Source organism: Pleurodeles waltl, chromosome 6 (assembly GCF_031143425.1).
Source record: "Pleurodeles waltl isolate 20211129_DDA chromosome 6, aPleWal1.hap1.20221129, whole genome shotgun sequence".
Classification (NCBI taxonomy): Eukaryota; Metazoa; Chordata; class Amphibia; order Caudata; family Salamandridae; genus Pleurodeles; species Pleurodeles waltl.
Window position 1 is genome coordinate 48822635 of NC_090445.1, and position 20669 is coordinate 48843303.

General features: G+C 46.2%; 1 protein-coding gene across 2 annotated transcripts in view; it reads right to left on the reverse strand.

The window, feature by feature from the left end:
- The window catches only part of LOC138299165 (LIM/homeobox protein Lhx9-like), a 152195-nt gene that overhangs the window by 42984 nt on the left and 88542 nt on the right, over window positions 1-20669 (reverse strand). For both annotated transcript variants that reach the window (XM_069237250.1, XM_069237249.1), the window contains exons 3-4: window positions 19212-19414; window positions 15174-15577 (exon numbers count right to left, since the gene is read on the reverse strand). In XM_069237250.1, the coding sequence (XP_069093351.1) occupies window positions 15174-15577; window positions 19212-19414 (607 nt within the window). The remainder of the gene's footprint in view (window positions 1-15173; window positions 15578-19211; window positions 19415-20669) is intronic.

Genomic DNA, 20669 nt, shown 5'->3' on the forward strand with positions numbered 1-20669 from the left:
CTGATGAGTGTGTGAGTGACTGCCTTTCTGGTGTCTGTGGGGATCCATTTGAATGTTTTTTTCAGTATGCGGAGTGTGTTGAAACATGAGGAGGTGAGGGCGTTGATTTGTTGAGTCATTGAGAGGGAGGAGTCGAGGATGATGCCGAGGTTGCATGCGTGGCTAGTGGGGGTGGGTGCGGGGCTTAGCGTGGTGGGTCACCATGAGGGGTCCCAGGTGTTTTTGTGTGGGCCAAAGAGGATTATTTCGGTTTTGTTGGAGTTGAGTTTTAGGTGGTTGGCTGTCATACATGCGGCGGTGTCGAGGAGTGCATTGTGTAGGTTGGATTTGGCGGTGTTGGGGTTGCGGGTGAGGGGGAGGATGAGTTGAGTGTTATCAGCGTATGAGAGGATGGTGATTCCGTCGGGTTCGATGATGTTGGCTAGTGGGGTCATGTAGATGTTAAATAGTGTGGGGCTGAGGGAGGAGCCTTGGGGGACTCCGCAGGTGATTTTGGTGGCGGGAGATTGGAAGGGGGGGGAAACTTACTTTTTGGGTTCTGTTGGTGAGGAAGGAGGTGAGCCAATCCAGGGCTTTGTGTCTTATCCCTGCGTCGTGAAGGCGTGTGCTGAGTGTGTGGTGGCAGACAGTGTCAAAGGCTGTGGAGAGATCCAGGAGTATGAGTGCTACGGTTTCGCCCATGTCGACTCTGGATCTGATTTCGTCGGTGCATGCTATGAGGACGGTTTCTGTGCTGTGGTTCTTGCGGAACCCAGATTGGGAAGGGTCGAGTGTGTTGTTTGTCTCGAGGAAGTGGGATAGGCGGGAGTTGACTATTTTTTCCCGTAACCTTGGCTGGGAATGGGCGGAGGGAGATGGGGTGGTAGTTAGAGAGGTCGTCTGGGTCGGCTTTGTTTTTTTTTTTTTAGGAGCGCAGTGACTTCCGCGTGTTTCCAAAGGTCTGGGAAGGTGGCAGTTTCGAATGAGCTGTTGATTGTGGCTCGGAGTATGGGGGCGATGGCGGGGCTGGCTCTGTTGTATATACGGTGGGGGCATGGGTCGGAAGGGGAGCTAGAGTGAATGGAGTTCATAGTGGTATCAGTTTCTTTGTCAGTGGTGGGTGCCCAGGTGGTGAGTAGGTTGGGGGGTGTGTGTGGTGGGTTTGTGTTTGGAGGGTGAGTGGTGTGTGTGGAGGATGTGTGTGGTGTGAAGCTGTTGTGTATGTCTAGGATTTTGTGGTGGAAGTGATCTGAGAGGGAGTCGCAGAGGGTTTGTTTGTGCGTGGGGTCTTGGTTGCTGGCCTTGGGTATGGAGAGTTCTTTGATGATGGTAAAGAGTTTCTTGCTACTATGGGAGTTGTTGTCAATGCGTTCTTTGTAGTGTGCTCTTTTGGCGGTGCGTATGAGTTGGTGGTGGATGCGTGTGGTGGTTTTGAGGGTGGCGAAGTTAGTGGTGGTGGGTTCTTGTCTCCAGATTTTCTCTGCTTTACGGCATTTGCGTTTGGATTCGTGGAGTTCTGTGGTGAACCATGGTGCGTTCTTGATATTGCGGGTGGTGATGTTTTTTCTGAGGGGCGCGAGATTGTCGGCACAGGTGGTGATCCATTCGTTGAGGTTGTGTGCGGCGGTGTTGGGGTTGGTTATGTTGGGGGGGGGTGGGTTTGTGTCAGTTGGGCGATTAGGCGCTCCATGGGGATCTTGTCCCACTTGCGGTAGGGGGTGGTGTGATGGTGGTGGTGTTTGGGAGGTTTGTTGTAGGAGAAGTGGACGCTATGTGAACACTAATAACTGAAAGAAACATGAATACCTGCTGGGTGAGGAGGGAAATACAGAAAGACAAACAAACAGAGCCTCAGTCAGAGCGGGATTAGCGAGGGACATTATTTAAAACAACAGGAAGTGATGCCAGGGCACATACTGGCCAAGTAAAGTAACCGTGAGGAATCCACAGGTAGCTAATGTATCCACCAGAAAAGTCGTTACCGAAGGTAAGTAACTCGTTCTTCTGATGGATACAACTACCTGTGGATTCCTCACCTAATGAATAGAGTCCCAAAGCAGTACCGCGCCCGGTGGTGGGTGCCTGAATGGTCAAACCAAGAAATCCTGCAGCACTGACCGTGCAAAATGGCCGTCCCTTCTAACCTCAGAGTCCAAGCAGTAATGTTTTGCAAAAGTGTGAAGGGACGACCAAGTTGCGGCCTTGCAGATGTCGACCACAGGAACACCCCTAGCCAAGGCCGAAGTGGCCGACTTAGCCCTGGTGGAATGAGCTCTAATACCATCAGGAGGATCCTTCTTTGCTAAAGAGTAACAAATTTTAATGCAAAGAACAACCCACCTGGAGAGTGTTCTCTTGTGGACTGCCTTTCCTCTCCTCTTGCCCACGTATCCGATGAAAAGCTGATCATCCAGCCTGAAATCCTTTGTTCTATCTATGAAGAAGCTTAACGCCCTCTTTGGGTCCAAGCGATGAAGTCTCTCTTCTTCCTTTGAAGGATGAGGCGGAGGATAGAACTTGGACAGAGTAATTGTCTGGGCCAAATGAAAGGGTGAAACAACCTTCGGAAGGAAAGCAGCATTGGTCCTCAACACCACCTTATCCCCATAAAAAGTTGTATAAGGGGGTTTTACCGATAAAGCCTGCAACTCACTCACTCTCCTTGCAGATGTTATGGCCACCAGGAAAACTGTTTTAATAACTAAGAACCTTAAGGGGCAAGAATGCATAGGCTCAAAAGGGGACCCCATAAGGAAAGTCAGGACCAAGGACAAATCCCATTGAGGCATAACGAAAGGTTTTGGAGGGTATTTATTCATAAGGCCCTTCAAAAATCTAAGTACTATAGGAGATTTAAATAACGATGGTTGGTCTGGAAGACAAATGAAGGCTGACAAGGCAGACAAGTAACCTTTAATAGTAGCCACTGCACAACCTTTTTGCGCTAAAGACAAGGCAAAAGATAAAACATCTGACATATGAGCACGTAAGGGATCAATATGTCTCTCCCCACACCATACCACAAATTTAGACCACCTATTAGCGTAGATAGTTTTAGTGGAGTGTCGCCTGGCCGCTAAGATAACATCCACTACATCAGGTGGGAGAGAGAAGGAACTCAGGTTGCCCCGTTCAATCTCCAGGCATGAAGGTGCAGGCTCTGGAGGTTGGGGTGTAAAACCTGCCCCTGCGACTGCGAGAGGAGGTCTGCCCTGAGAGGGAGACGGAGCGGAGGGCACATTGAGAGTTGGAGAAGGTCGGAATACCACACCCTCCTTGGCCAATCCGGAGCTATTAAAATGACTTGGGCCCGGTCTTGGCAAATTTTCCTCAATACTCGAGGAATCAAGGGTATGGGGGAAACGCGTAAAGCAACTGGTCGCACCAGGTTCTCTGAAACGCATCCCCCAACGCCCCCTGCACCGGCTACTGGAGGCTGCAGAACAACGGACAGTGCGAGTTCTTCCGGGTGGCAAACAGATCTATCCGAGGAACTCCCCACAAGTGGAAGATCAGACAGACTTGATCTGGATGGAGACGCCACTCGTGGTCGGCCGAGAAATGGCGACTGAGACCGTCCGCACGTACATTCAAGACTCCGGCCAGATGATTTGCTACCAAGCAAATCTGATGGTCCTTTACCCAGGACCATAGTCGAAGAGCTTCTCTGCAGAGAAGGTACGACCCTACTCCTCCCTGCTTGTTTATATACCACATTGCGGTAGTATTGTCCGTCAGGACCTGAACCGACTGATCGCGAAGGGATGGGAGGAAGGCCTTGAGAGCCAGACGTACAGCCCGCAACTCCAACAGATTGATATGAAAAATCTGTTCCTCTGGAGACCAAAGCCCTTTGATCTCCAGATCCCCCAGATGAGCTCCCCACCCTAGAGTGGAAGCATCCGTTATGACCGTGATCACTGGTGGCGACTGCATGAACGGCCTTCCTTGAGAAAGATTGTCGCCCGCAATCCACCACTTCAAGTCCGTAGCAGCATCTCTGGAGATTTTGACAGAACCTTCGAGATCTCCTTTGTGTTGAGAACACTGTCTTCGGAGGCACCACTGAAGAGCCCTCATGTGCCAGCGAGCATGCGTGACCAACAGTATGCAGGAGGCAAACAGGCCGAGCAGACGAAGGACCTTGAGGACTGGAACGACCGCTCCACTTCGAAACATTGGAACCAACTCCCCGATCCAATGTTGTATCCAATACTGCCCCTATGAACAGGAGGCGTTGAGAGGGCTCTAGGTGAGACTTGGGCACATTCACCGAAAAGCCCAGATCGAACAACAACTGGGTTGTCGACTGTAGATGATGCAACACAAGCTCCGGGGACTTGGCTTTGATCAACCAGTCGTCTAGGTAAGGAAATACTGCTATCCCCTTCCTCCTGAGCTCTGCCACAACCACCGACATCACCTTCGTGACGACTCGAGGTGCTGAAGTAAGACCAAACGGGAGGACCGCAAACTGATAGTGCTGCGACCCCACCACAAAACGGAGATACTTACTGTGCGACTTGAGAATCAGGATGTGAAAATAAGCATCCTGCAAGTCGACAGACACCATCCAATCTCCATTGTTCAACGCCAAAAGCACCTGAGCTAGGGTCAGCATCTTGAACTTTTCCTGTTTGAGGAACCAATTCAAAATCCTCAGGTCCAGGATTGGTCGCAATCGACCATCCTTCTTGGGAATCAGGAAGTACCTTCAGTAACAACCTTGACCCTTTTCCTGCTCTGGAACCAACTCCACCGCGCCCTTTGAAAGGAGGACTTGAACCTCCTGTTCTAACAACAGGAGGTGTTCTTTCGAACAATAAGATGGGCGGGGCGGGATGGAGGGTGGAAACTCCCAAAAGGGAAGGGTGTAGCCTTTTCCCACAATGCTGGTAACCCAGGTGTCTGATGTGATAACTTCCCACTTGTGAAGAAAATGCAGTAACCTTCCCCCTACAGGAGAGGAGTGAGTGGGAATTGGTGGAAGCCTAAGGCTGCTTCCCCTGCTGCACCCCTCCAGAGGATGAGGAAGAGTGCTGCTGAGAGGCCCCCCTGGTACGGACCCTACCCCTCCCTCTAATTGATCTAAAGGTGAGAGAGGAGGTAGGTTGTTGGAATCTCCCCCGAAAGGAAGAGGAGGATGAGCCACGACCAAATCCTCGAAACCTCCTAAAAAACCTGGAGGAGGCAGAAGAAGCGGCTTGCAGTCCTAATGACTTGGCCGTGGCCCTGCTTTCTTTAAACCTCTCCAAGGCCGAATCCGCTTTGGCACCAATAAGTTTGTCCCCATCAAACGGGAGGTCCAACAGGGTCGACTGCACGTCCGAAGAAAACCCTGAGTTGCGAAGCCAAGCCTGTCTCCTCGCAACCACCGCCGTGCCCATCGCTCTAGCCACTGAGTCAGTTGTATCCAACCCAGAATGGATAACCTGGGTTGCAGCAGCCTGAGCATCCGACACGATATTCAAGAGTCCTTGAGGAAGCTCCGTATGCGATGATGTTATCTCGTCCATAAGAGCATAGATGTACCTCCCCAAGATACATGTAGCGTTGGTGGATTTCAGCGCCATGCTACAATATGAAAATATTTTCTTCGACTGTGAGTCCAACTTTTTGGAGTCTCTGTCCCCCGGCACTGTTGGAAAAGATCCAGGCGCAGATCTAGCAGAGCAGGAAGCCTGGACCACCAAGTTCTCCGGCGTAAGGTGTCTGGACAGAAAGCCAGGGTCAGATGGTGCAGCCCGATACCTCCTGGCCACAGATCTATTAACAGCCGAGGAAGATACCGGCTTCTTCCAGACCTCCAATACCAGTTCAAGCAAAGCCTCGTTGAATGGTAAAAGAGGCTCTGCCGCAGTAGAGGCCGGATGTAAGACCTCAGTTAGTAAATTTTGTTTCGCCTCAGCCACCGGCAAAGGCAGTTCAAGGAAGTTAGCCGCCTTCCTTACTACAGTATGAAAAGTGGCTGCCTCCTCAGTATACTCCCCTGGAGATGACAAGTCCCACTCAGGGGAAGTATCAAGGCCACTAGCTGTATCCAGTCCATGAAGACCTTCAGAATCCTCAATTTCACCTTCTTCCAGGACCCGTTGATATTCCTGTTCCTCCAAGAGACGGAGAGCACGTCTCCTAGAATGTAACCTTTCCTCAATACGCGGCGTCGACATGGCGTCTGCCGAAGTCGAGGAACGGCGCCGATCGCCGGGTCCATCCGACGCCATGTCAGGCGCCACAGGAAGCTTTGACGCCGAGCTAGGAGCCGGATGAAGAGAGGTGCGTCTTGGAGTCTCAGATAGTCCTGACGGGGTCACTGGCCGAAACCCCGAAGTCGATGGAGCCGAAGCCTCCGGGGCCGAAACCTCTGGAGCCACCGGAGCCGACACCGGAGCCGACAACGGCGCCGAGCCCACATTCCCCAAGGGGAGAAAGGGCATGAAGGGTGCTGGCTGTAGCGGTGCCGGAGCACCCAAGATGAAGGCCAACGGGCCCGAAGGACCAGTCGGAGCACTGCCTGGAGCCATCTGTTGGAAGATGGTGAACATCGCATTTAAAAATGCGGTATTATCGGCTCCAGGGGCCGGGAAAGCCGGATACTGGGGTGCCCGGATCGAAGGCGACCCCGACGCCGGCCTAGACGTCTGCCCAGACGAAGTCGGTGAAGCCGGAGAAGGCAACGGCATCGATGGATGTGGAGTGACTGTGGGACTGACCTCCCAAGTCTTCCGACGCCGAGCAGACGGCGACCTCGATCGAGACCTCTCCTTGCTCGAATGGCGTCGTGAGTCCCGACGGCGCCGGGAGTCTCGATGACGCCGATGAGACCTCGGCGAGGAGGACTTTCTATGATGTCTCTTCTCCTTTCTCTTCGACTTCGCCATAAAGAGTTTGGCTTCACGCTCCTTCAAGGCTTTCGGATTCATGTGTTGACATGAATCACATGTGGCTACGTCGTGGTCGGAACTTAAGCACCTCAAGCAGTCCGAATGTGGGTCAGTAACGGACATCTTGCCCCCACACTCCCGACAGGGCTTGAAACCAGACTTCCTCTGAGACATAGTAACCTCAGAGAAAAAACACACAGTAGAAAAACACACTGTAGCTTCGAAAGCAACAGTAGCTCCCTCGAAGATAACCGTTTCGAATGGCACGGAAAAAAGGGAACTAACGTCGGCGAGGACCTCTTATTGCCTGTATGACGTCAGACGGCGTCGCGTGGGCAAATGTGACGTCCTCGTCGACGTGCAGAAGCTAGGAAGAAGATTTCCGTCGAATGCTGGCGCCATGGGAGAATTCATTAGGTGAGGAATCCACAGGTAGTTGTATCCATCAGAAATTGCCATTCTCTAACCCCACATAATTGTCTCTCACCTTCTTGACTCTGAATGGGCCCCAGAATTTAGAAAGACCCCCAAACACTCTACAATGCTGATCTTCACCCAATCACCTTCCATCACATCCATCTTTCTTATCCTCAAAGCTCGAGTCTTCAACACTACCACGCGTCAACCATGGCAATAGAAATTTAGAGCCCGGTTTTCTACCCCTCATTCTCTCAAAAGGAGTTGTACCTGTGGCTTTGTTCACTGTGGTACGTAAGCCCACACCATTTCATCTACAATTTTCTTTAAGTCCCCCCACTTTGAATTTCCATCAGAATTGTGCCTTTTACTAATCGATTGATTCTCTCCACCATTCCATTGGCTTATGGATTGTATAACGCTGTACGCCTATGTATGATACCACACGTCTCCAAAAACAACTTCTCATGAGAGGTAAGTTGGGTACCATTATCGGTTGTTAGAACCTGAGGAAAACATTCCTCCTGAAACACTTCCTTCAAAATCTCAATGGTACTCCTAGTGCTGGTCTCCTGCACAAATTTTGCAACCACCCATCTTGAGTGGACATCGACCATGAGCAAAGCATTTCTACACTTATTCCCTATGCTTTGCATGGGACCAATAAAATCCATACACACAGCACTCCACGGTAGCCCAGGATCTTTAATATGCCCTTGTACACCAGTCTTCAATCTTTTCTCACTCTCCCTACAGGTCGTGCGATCTGTCACCCATTTGGAAATCATGTCATCCATGCCTGGCCACCAGAAGTTTTCCCTGACTTTTCTTAGTCATGGTTTGACCTAGATGACCCTCATGCACCAAAATAAAAATCCTTTTTCTTAAACCCTCTGGTGGAATAAACTTATAATTTCTCATAACTAAATTATCTTCCACAACAGACAACTCATCCACAAGGTTTAAATAAGGTCTCAAAGATGGAATAGCAGTACTTCCTCTCCTCTTCCCTTCCACAATCATACGCACTACACCTTTGAGAACTGAGTCATTTTCCATAGAAGACCTCCATTCTACCTGCACTCCATTTTTCAATGTCACTCAACCAAGCTACTGCTCCTTCCTGTTCTTTGAGCAAATCGTCCATCTTGTCTGCACTCTCCAAGTCCAAAGGTAGCCTAGAGAGACAGTGTGTAGGTGCATTTTCCCAACCCGGAATATATCTTACTCTAAACCGATATTCTTGAAGCTTAGCAGCTAACCTCACTAGCCTAGCAGAACCTTTACCTGCTCCTACAGGATTAAACGCTTTAAGTAACGGTTTATGGTCAGAAAGTAAAGTAAAATCTATGCCCCAAAGAAAGGTCCTAAAATATTCCACTGACCCCACTGCAGCCAATGCCTCACGCTCAATTACCGAATAATTGCGTTCACACACAGTCAAAGAACGCGAAGCAAAAGCCACCGTTGCTTCAGCTTCAAAAATGTCTTTCCTTTCAGCATCAAACACAACTTGCTGTTCCATTCCCCATTTAAAGATGCACTTCTTCCTCAACAACATTCTTAAGTTTTCGGGCTTTTGAGCAAAATTTTCAACAGACTTATTGTAATACTCTATGAGGCCCATGAACGAACGCAACTGATCTTTGTCACGTGGAATGGGTGCAGATCGAATAGCTCTTAACAAATCTTTCTTAGGGCTGCACCCTTCTCCAGAAACAGTATGACCTAGATAATCTATTTCTTCCACCAAAACGTTACACTTGTCTTTCCTCAAAGTCAAAACAGCTTCCCTCAGTCTATTTAATACTGATCATAGAACCACGTTGTATTCTTTTATGGTTTGACCAAAAATTAAAGTGTCATCTTGGAAGTCAGTCACGTTCTGTACTCATTTGAATAAATTTTACATTATCCTTTGGAACACACTTGCCGCTGAAGACAAACCAAATAGCATTCTGGTGAAATGGAACGCGCCCTCCATTGTTATGGAAGTAGTGAGTCCACGGGACCCGTCATGTAATTTGATCTGGTGATATGCACTCTTCAGATCCAAATTAGAAAAACACTTCCCCCCCCTTTGAGCAGAGACAAGCATTCACTGATGTTTGGAAGAGGAAAGGAGTCTGTGACCACAAACTGGTTCAAAATGCACAAATCCACACAGAAGCAAAGTTTGTCATCTCTTTTTGTTTTGTGATAACTATTCGAAAAGACCCATGGTGAGGCTACAACTGGTTCAATTATACCTTGATCCATCATGTGATAGAATTTTTTTTTTACTTCTTCTCTCACTACTCACTTTGTGTTTCATTCAACAGCACCGTCTTGCAGTATTATTTTATGGACATAACCTTTCAACTCCCCCATTTTCTCAACAAACACATCTTTGGCATCATTCAGAATCTCATCCAGACTTCTTGTCATCAGAATGTGGGTTAATGACAAAATGTAAATCATATTGATGCTCCCACCCCAGTATCAGTGGTCCAGATTCTGCTACATACATTTTCCCTTCAACACTTCGAGAACCAAATTTTATAAGAGACACAAAATAACCTAAAACACTGATCTCTAATCCTTGATAACCTCTCAGATTGATGTCCTTAGGTAACAATGTAATATCATGCCACTTCTCAATCCACAATCATTTTGGAATAATGGTATACAATGAACCAGAGTCAACCATTAATTCCACCTCCTTGTCTGCAATAGTAAAAATTCCCTTCGGTCTGGTCCCTCTCCCTTTTCCCACCATGTTAGATTGTACAATAAGGATACGATCATCGACACAGCTTTCTTCTGCTTGATCTGCTACAGCTTCACGTAACTTGAAAAAATCCTTGCATATCCGAGCAAAATGCCCCTTGCGACCACACAATCCTTGTTAACAGCAAGACACCACTTGGCGTCACTGGTGTGCGCTGAGCTCCCACACCTTGAGCAAAATTTGTATTTGGATGATTTTTGTTCTTTGTTATCCTGCTTATTGTTTGTTCAACCACTGTGTTTGGGAAGAACATATTTTTTCCGATACCACTGCAACTTCATCTTCACCACACCCACTTTCTTTCCTGTTGATTTCCCTCATACACATATCTGATTGTTCTACAGTTTTTGCAATAGTAATCATATCTTTAAGCGAAGGATTCCTTGCTGCCCACAAACGCTCAAGTTTTTTTTTTTTTTTACTTCTGCACTGTACAATAAGTTGGTCACAAATCAACTCATCGGTCAAAGGACCGAACTTGCACTTCACAGATAGTTCACGTAGACTTGAAATAAAGTCTTCAAACGACTCTCCTTCTTTCTGTGGTCTAGTATAGAACTTATAACGCAACATTACTATTTTCTTTTCTTTTGCAAATCTCTTCTCTAAATGTAGTTTTGCTTCCTCGTACACATCATCCAAAGGTTGGCCATCATTGCTACTAATTTCTGGTAGGTATTTGAAAATGTGGTGTGACTCTTTGCCAATAGTGCTCAATAATAGTGCTTTTTTCCTCTGCACCAAATATTTTTGACCATCTAATGCTACTACATAGTTCTCAAAAATATCTATCCACTCTTCCCGTTGCACAGATGGTTGAGACCTCTGATCTAAATATAGAGTAGGAATGTTAATTGAAGATGCCATAGTGAAACACTTGCAAAAACTGTGAAAAGTAAGACAGACTAAGAGAACATATAGTGGAATCATTTTTCTCTTTCCTCCACTTGTTTGCTGCTAAGGGCCTTTCCTCCAATGTAGCCAGGGGTGCTTCATGAAAGCCGTGAGATCGTATAAAAAAGTCTGTATGAACAAGACCACATAGGAAGGACCGCTGGACTGAAGTGCTGTGAGCGCGAGGATACAGCACGAGCACAGGCAAAAGGTAAGCGTGAGAAGGCCTAGGTATACCACAATCAATAGGCGCGCACTTCACTGTTTAATCATGAAAGAAGGGCGGCGTCGTTCCCCTCCGAATTAGCCAGATTCCTGCTCCTCCGTTTCAGCGCTGGGACCAGCTGACTGTCCGAACAGCTCCAGGGTAGGCCGTTCACTGACATCCGAGACACGCAGGTTTGATGGGCACGTGGTTGTCTCACTCTCAGTGCAAAAACAAATATGTGTGACTGTAGCTCGTCACCAAAATGAAGTAACAAGGCCACACACTGAGAGGAAGTGAATTATAAACACAAAGATTTATTCACGAGAACAAACGTGATCCTCCTACCAAACCAGCTACACTCCAACTCCCCCAGCAAGAACTCCCTTCCCATTCCAAATGCAATGCTCATAAATAAACATTAAAGTGGCAACTAACCCATGCTAAGAATATAACAAGTGGCAAGGGGCCAACGAACGGCAGTCAATAGGCGGGAAGCAAGCTCCTTATTTAACACAACAGCGTCTCGCAAGAGAGAGCGCATGCTGCTCACGAAGACTCGACCCTAAAAACTGGTGCAAGTCAGTGACATTGCAGTGTATAACCTAAATGCGTTGCATAACTAATGCACTTTTCAAAAGAAACGGGTTATTTCTAGAGCACACTATTACCCCCAAAGAGGTCTGCAAGATATATGTAGTATAATGCCCCGCTGCTTTAGAGAATGAAATGTCAAGAGTGGGGAAAAAAAAGCCATATTTTAAGAAGCATTCAGAAGATGGTATTGTTGATATGTCTCAACCTGCCTCTTTCATATTTTCTCTTCCGTTTCACTTGTGGACATCTCCAGGGGCGTGTTAGAAGAGGGGTGATGGGAATCCTGCACAAATGTGGCACACCCTCTACAGCCCTGCCAGAATAACGCATCAGGTGTTAGATTAACACATTTTAATGTGATGGTCCGCATCATTGCATTAAAATGCACTATCACGCATTTTCAGCGCTGCCTTGACCAGCTGCATGCGCTGAACCTGGCCCAGTGAAGTAAATGTAGTTTTGTAATATACCGCAAACGTCCCTGTGCCGTGGTCGCACTGCAGCAGAATGGTCACTCTGGGTGTCTAAAACTGCAGGTAGTTACTTGCTGCGGTCGCTGCTTGCACTGCAACGGAGCTCACTGAGACTGTGATACAGTCACTCATGTCGGGAGCAGGCTGCTAGGGCTGGGGCACCTGGGAGAACCATGGCTGGGGCTGCCTGCACAGTGACACAGACAGGCAGCTGACTCCTGAGTCCTGCATGGCCATGGTGTGCTGTGGCAGGGTGCTGGCAACTCTGATGAGGAGAGCATGTGGGCCTGATATGGGGATCATGAGGCACTTTAAAAAGTAGCCTTGTTCACGGAGCGTAATATGTGCACTGATGCTGTGCTGCGAAGCAATATAGCCTGTGACAGGCCTGGGAGACTAGTTGTCCGGGACGGCTCCAGTGTGGGCAAAGTGGCGGGGGTCATAAAAAAACATTACAAATAAAAAAAATATTGAAAACTAAAAAAAACTTACCTTACTCGCCACCTCTCCTGCGCTGCTCCTTGGTCTTCACTCACAGCAGGTACGGGCTCCCAGCCTACCCTGCGGCAATCCTAACGCTGCTCTCATGCTGCTGGCAGTATGAAAGCAGCTTTAGGATTGTTCAGAGTGCCCTGGCTTGGCGCTCCGAGGCAGACTGGGAGCCTGTGCCTGCTGTCTCCAACCCGGCAACATAGTGCCGGGTTGAAGAGAGCACAGTGCGCATGTGTTTTGGCCGGCCCGAGATGGCCGGCCAAACACACATCGGCCTGAGGGGAGTGCACACCACTCCACCTCTGTGCTCATCATCCCCCATGGCCCCGCCCCTTGAAAAATAAAAACGATAATAAACAGTTTATCATCATTTTTATTTTTCAATTTGTAGCTGCTGCTGCTGGCGGGGGGCGACACTCCCCCGTCATAGCAGAGGAACTAACGCTGCTAGTTGTTATGGTGACTGGCACACTATTTCAGTTTCGTGCTGCAAAAACAAATTGTGTTGCCTGTGACAGTCCCACCTGGCCTCTAGAAAGACACACGTCTGCTGCTGGATTGTATGGCGCAGATGATGCTGCTGAACTCTGTCACTGAGTGGGGGGGTGTCTTCTCTGGTCTCGGGCTGCTGTGTAAGGGCTGCAGAGCACGCAAAAAGTAATGCAATGTGATAGAGTGAGACAGCCATCAAAATGTGTTGCATCTCAGGACAAAGCAAGTCGGCAAAGCAGCTGGCCTCGAAGATGCACTCCCCAGGCACTTGTAGACTGACAGAGGTCAGGTGAGATGCGCACTGTCTGTCTACAGACTGGACTGAGTTCATGATCTAATATAAGCAGCATGTGCTTAACATAACCATACTAGGCTGCAATAAAGAATTGTAATGGCGTGGGGGTTGACTACATATTTTTTTAGGATTTCTTTACTTGTTTACCTATTAAGGAACAGAAATCTACAAAGCTTCATGCCTAACCTTGTAATACCTATGTTGGACTCGTTGCTGTGTATTTTCCCGGGATGCTTGTGATTTGAATGATGGCAGGCCTGTGCTCCGGTGGGCAGCGCGGGCGTGGTGCACAATGTTACCACCTGAGTCTACGCCTGGCCTTCAGTCAGCATCATAAATGGGTGTTAGTAAGGTAATGGCCTTCCTTTCATGGTTTCAAAACTTCACTGGCGTAGGAACTAATATTTCCACTTTACTGCATATGCAGAAAACAAAACCTTAAAATACAGGTAGCATCGTAAATTAGAGTCCAATAAATGCTCACTCCGACTGCATGCGGCCAATTCTCTCTCCTTTGGTGAAAGTGAGTGCCAGTCCGTGGAGCGGAGAGCCAGCAGCATCATGCAGGGGGTGTTTGGTCGACAGACTCTGGCACAGATCACTCCACTGGGAACTTGAACTTCACACTACACTAACTTTACATTTCCTACAAAATATTTTTATTTGGGATTTTCTGACATTATTACGTACGTTAGGGCCCTTCCATTTCTAGGGCTTTGCATCAGCTTCAAAGCTTTTTAGAGTTTCTTGTTATGCAAAAGATTAGCATTTTTAATCTATCTATGTTTACATGACTTCATTGATGGTGTTATTCTTGAGACAGTGTCACACGTTTGGTTGTAGAGTGTCATTCAGATGTTCACTCAAACTGTAGACACGTCACTCAGGCAATCTAACACTTGACATCTAGGAGTTTCTCGTTTGCTCCAATGGGTGAACTGGAAATTGTAGACGTTGCTGCTGCAATCTTCCCACTTCTCACAAATGAGGATGGTGGAGGGAAGAACATGCCATGGAAAAATAATAAGAGAAGAAAGGGTTTCTAAACTTAACTCAAAGAGGCAATAACTGTCAAAACACAAACTAACATTTCATTCAAAGTGTGAATAAATGCAAACTTAGGGCTAGCAAAACAGACAAGTGTGTGTTTTGGGATTTTGTCTCGTGAACGGTATACATTTACGACTATTTCGTTTGACAGTGGCAAGGTAAACCTATTTGGTTTTAATATGCACCTATTTATTAAATCTGCCCTAACTGTGAACTAAAATACAAACTGTCCTGTGCAACAATATGTGCCTAGCAAAATACATATGCCAACAGAGATCTCAGGCCTGTTTGTGCGTGTCACTTCAAGGTCTAAGGCCGTCAAGGACAACACAGGTCACCCAGCTTGTCGCTTTCCTCCGATACTCTTTCAGTATAAAATTGATCATTTACAAACCGCACCCTCTGTTTTATTGTGACCATCACATATTAGCTATTATCCATTTAGTCCTGCTCATCCACACTCCTTCACAGGCTGATCTGGCCATACCAGATTCAAACTTGTGACCTTCACGTTAGTATACACAAAAATGTGTGCAACAGACCCACACAGGTCTGACTGGTCCTGAAACCTAGGTGTGTTTCTTTTAACAATTTGTTGTCCAAAAAAGATGATTTGAACACTCACCTGGAGTGCAGATCCCCAAACCGACAGCTCCCCCGTAGCTCCGCCTTCGTCGGCCCCGACCCTTCCGCTGTGGTTTGCTGCTCAGGAGAGCTAGAGCGGAGATGTCGATAGTGTGTGTGTCGGCTGGTGGCAGGCGGTCAGTAACTAGGAGACCGCTATCTGTCGGTGGGCCAAGGTCTGTCTCTTCCTGCTCCTGTTCTTCCTCCGGCCCCATGGCCTGGCAGTGCCGGTGGCAGTAGAGCTCGCCCTCCCGTAGGCCAAAGAGGTCGCCGGTGCGCAGCGCCACACCACAGTGGAGGCAGGAGAAGCAGCCCACGTGGTACACCGCCTCACGGGCTTTCATCACCATCTCTGATGACGCGATCCCTGCATGGCACTTGGCGCAGCGGTTCACAGAAAAACGCCTGAAAGGAAAAGAACTAGTTTAGTTCATGCGCAGAAACCATCAAAAAATAATAATATTACTAAAATAGTAATAATAATAATTATAACAATAATAATTGTAGAAAATAAAAATAATAGCACTAATATTTTTCTAAATATAATGATAGGGAGTGGTGATACGCTGCCGATGATAAATTTAAGGGCAACAACAGCATCAATAAGATCTACAATTATAGATGGGAAACTGTGAACAGTGTCTATGTTTCTCCTCAAGACGTTTCTAAATGAATTCAAACAGACAACGGGCACGAAGCTCCAGTTGTCTCCTTAATTCACAGTTACCCATACACCAATGTATGTTGTATGTGGTTCCTGGACCCATTCAAAAGAAATAATGAGTAAATAATAAAGAATAAAGAGAACCAGAAACCACTCATACGCACAAACCAATCCATGGTGCCTGAGTGTGTTTTGTTTGGGGGGGGGGGGGGAGGCCCTTAGGTAAGGGTCGCTCCCCATGGGGGCACATTACTGTTGGCAATATCAGATCGGCCCACCAGAGACCAGGACAGATTATTTTTTATTTTTTTATTTTTTAAATAAGAGGGCAGGGTATGGCCATACCCCCACCCCAAATAAATGGGGACAAAGTTGTTCTGCCCACCAGTGGGCAGATGGGGCAATTACCCCCGATCCACATCCCGGGCGGGGGGAGGGGTGGCAGAGAGTCTACTGGATGCCAAGGAATTTAAAAAATAAAAAATTACTATGGTGGTGGCTACCACCAGTATGGGCATGGTTATGCCCCCACCCCAACTGAAGGGGGTAACAGTCTTTCAGCTCTCCCCCAGCACACTAAAACATCCTATCCCGCGGCAAGCAAGAGGACATTTGATTATTTTGGGTTTTGGTTTTACATTTGGGCCATGAGAGCTTGCCTATCTCTCAAACCGCCCCACTTGGAATGGTGAGGGCTGCACTTTTTGGCCTTTGGGACACTGCCATGTAGAAAAATCCACAAGACCTAGACACATCTGAAAACTAAACATCAGGGTGAGTCCAGGGTGGTGTGCTTCACATGCACCATTTTGTTATCCGCAATGCCCTGCAAACCTCCAGCTTTGCTGGAAATCACACATTTATTTCACATTTTTGTGATGGAACCTTCCGGAATCCACAAAATTCCTACCACCCAGCACTGTTTCATCTATACTGATAAAAATTCTACCCCACTTGTCAGCCTAAAAATGTTTTTTTGTTTTGTTTCAAACTGCCCTTTTGGACATGCTTTGGTTCCCCCTCAATTTCAACATTCTCCCTGGACTCTCTTGGATGTCTGTTTTTCAGAAATGTCTGGGTTTGGTAGGTTTCCCCGTATGGCTGCTGAGCCTAGGATCAAAAACGCAGTTGCCCACCACCCCCCAAGCAGCCAAATTTTGTATCTGATAATTTTGATGTCCTGATAGTGTTTTGGGGCATTTCCTTTCACGGGCACTAGGCCTACCCACACAAGTGAGGTACCATTTTTATCAGGAAACCTGGGGGAACGCTGGGTGGAAGGACATTTGTGGCTCCTCTCAGATTCCAGTACTTTCTGTCACCGAAATGTTTGGAAAAACTGTTTTTTTTGGCCAAAGTTTGAGGTTTGCAAAGGATTGTGGGTAACAGAACCTGGAGAGAGCCCCACAAGTCACCCTATCCTGGATTCCCCTAATTGTGTAGTTTTAAAAAATGCACAGGTTTGGTAGGTTTCCCTACGTGCCAGCTGAGCTACAGATCAAAATCCACAGCTAGGCACTTTCCAAAAAACACTTCAGTTTTCAATGTAAAAATGTGATGTGTCTTTGTTGGGTTTCCTGTTGCAGGCGTTAGGCCTACCCATACAAGCGTGGTACAATTTTTATCGGGAGACTTGGGGGAAACACAGAATAGCAGAACAAGTGTTATTGCCCCTTGCTTTTCTCTACATTCTTTCCTTCCAAATGGAAGACAGTGTGTAAAAAAGCAGTTTATTTGAGAAATGCCCTGTATTCACATGCTAGTATGGTGACCCCGGTGCAAATTCAGAGATGTGCAAATAACCACTGCTTCTCAACACCTTATCTTGTGCCCATTTTGGAAATACAAAGGTTTTCTTGATACCTATTTTTCACTCTTTATATTTCACCAAATGAATTGCTGTATGCCCGTATAGAATGAAAACCCATTGCAGGGTGCAGCTCATTTATTGGCTCTGGGTACCTAGGGTTCTTGATGAACCTACAAGCCCTATATATCCCCGCAACCAGAAGAGGCCAGCAGACGTAACTGTATATTGCTTTAAAAAATCTGACATTGCAGGAAAAAGTAACAAAGTAAAACGTGGAGAAAAATTGCCGTTTTTTTTAACCTCAATATTTTTATTTTATTTCAGCTGTTATTTTCTGTAGGAAAACCTTGTAGGATGTACACAAATTACCCCTTGGTGACTTTAGAATTTGTCTAATTTTCAGAAATGTTTCGCTTCCCGGGATCCAGCATTGGTTTCACACCCATTTCTGTTAACTGGAAGGATGATAAATGCACAAAAAAATAGTAAAAATGGGGTATGTCCCAGTAAAAGTCCAAAGTTGTGTTGAAAAATGTGGCTTTCTGATTCAAGCCTGCCTGTTCCTGAAAGCTGGGACGCTGGTGATTTTAGCATCACAAACACTTTGTTGATGCCATTTTCAGGGAAAAACCACAAGCCTTATTCTGCAGCCCTTTTTTCCCATTAAAAAAAAAACTCTGGGTACCTTTAGAATCCCTAGGATGTTGGAAAAAAAGGATGCAAATTTGGCATGGGTAGCTTATGTGAACAAAAAGTTATGAGGGCCTAAGTGCGAACTGCCCCAAAATAGCCAAAAAAAGGCCTGGCATCTGAGGGGGAAAAGGCCTGGCAGCGAAGGGGTTAAACTGAACATTACCATTAACATGATAATGAACAATAAGGGTAACAACACAATTAAATTATAAGACAAAAAATACAATAATTATTTGAATCAAACAGCAAGTTAAGGAAAGTTGCCTTTATCATTATTAAAAAAGCCATTCTAGTGCTGATTATATTACGTATATGTATACAATGTATGTTAAAAGCAGTAAATAGTTCTGCCACTTGACAGGCTTTGCTGCTAGTAATAACCTGTTTCTATACATTGTGTATTGCCGCTCTCTTGCAGTTCTTAAGTGCTGTAACTGTTCTTAATATAACATTATTTTGCACTTTTTTCATCAACCTCATAAAGATGAAATGTTGAGCCAGTCGTGTAGGTATTCAAACCTCTGAGCTGTAGATTACACACAAGTCTGTGCAATGGGTACATTAACCCTCTGAGATATCTAACCAACAAAACTGAAACGAAAATGCTGTTTTAGATTGTAAAAAAACTCTCTCATTTTTAGGGAGAATGTAAGGAGCAGCATGGCAATGAAACAAAGTAATGGGCAGGGAAATCTGTCCTCATGGATTTAAGAGTGACTTAGCAATAGCTCATTCAACCTGCCCAAGGGGTTCCTAGAATTGTTACCTTATCTGAAGCACCCACCATCTGAAGCACCCACACTGCAGAAGAGCTGAAGAACAGATGAAAACCCCATCTGCACAACCCGTCTTTTGGCTAGGTTCTACCTCACCTGTAGTAGTCTGTCTTGCAGTAGATGCCCCCATCCTTGGAGAAACAGGTGAGCTCAGAGCCCAGGGGCAGCTGGCACATGCAGCACTTGAGGCACGAAAGATGCCAGTGGCGGTCCACTGCAAACAGGAAGTACCGGTCACAGATGTGAGCACCACAGCCGGCGCATGAGGCTGCTGCTGGGACCTGCATGGAGCGTCGATTCTACAGACAGAGAGAGAAGAACTGCTCATGGTCCATACGATTCATATAGTAACAACTCAGCTGCCTGGTGTCGAAGGTCAATGCCACAATCACAGCATAACCTCTCTTCCCCAATCAGAGGACAGTATTACATCAAGATCAATCCTTTCTCAGGACAGGTTCAAAGAATGACACAGCATAATGGTCTCAGACAGGTGTTCAAATTCTTCTCACTGCCCTTTCATACTTTCTAAAATAATTTATTAATATCCACAAATCACGGATTACACAGTTAATCAACCTAATGCACACTTCAGAATGCTCTCTAACAACCCACATTACAGCTTGTGGTCCGCCAACACTCACCACGTTACCGCAACTAAATAATGGCATCTGTGACAAGATGGTTATATAATGTAGCTGAACTTATCCAAGGAAAAATAACCAGCACTTTGAGTTCTGGGTCTCACAGAAGAAAAAAAATATCCAATCAAGGAACTTTTGCACTGTTGTAGTACATTTTACAGTTTCATTATCACTTGTGCATGTTCTAAAAGTTATATCGGATCAACCATCAGATGAGATCAGATCAGTAAAGGAGGGATGGAAGGAACACTTTGGAGCCTTTAAGAATTTTGTTGGTAGATACCCCCTCTCGATTCACATTAGAGACTCAGCATGTGCCTCTAAATTTCATGAAATCAGGGTGGTGTCAGTTGAAAGTATTAAACGTAAGAGGAAGGGTGAAAAACATCCATTGAGAAAAAGAGAAAGGTCTTGGATTTTTAGGTTGGAATCAATAAATATATCTTCAGTACATATAGCGTTAGTTTTAATGAAGATGAAGAACTGCATACATTGCTGAAATCCAAATAGTAGTTAACATTGATATAATATTTATTCACAATTTGTAGATTATTTAGTTCAAATCACTATACACTATATGAGGTGTTCTTAATTTAGATCAATGAACTGCATTAGTGACCGCCTACATAGCTAGTACTGTAGTTACATTTTTAGCAAACACTATTCAGATATCTTCAGTGGTCAATAATGTTACCTATCAATAAGACTATCAAGGGTTTGAGTCTAGCTACAATATTGATCTAATAGTTTTGTGTTTGCATTGTTTTTATAAAAAGATCATCACTATACTAGGCTCAAAGAGCACATATTTAGCAGTTAACAATGATTTAACATTGCTTCGACATTTGTGAATGAGTTAATTAAAGTGACTATCCGAGGTATTTTTAAGTTGGATTCTTGAGGTGCAATA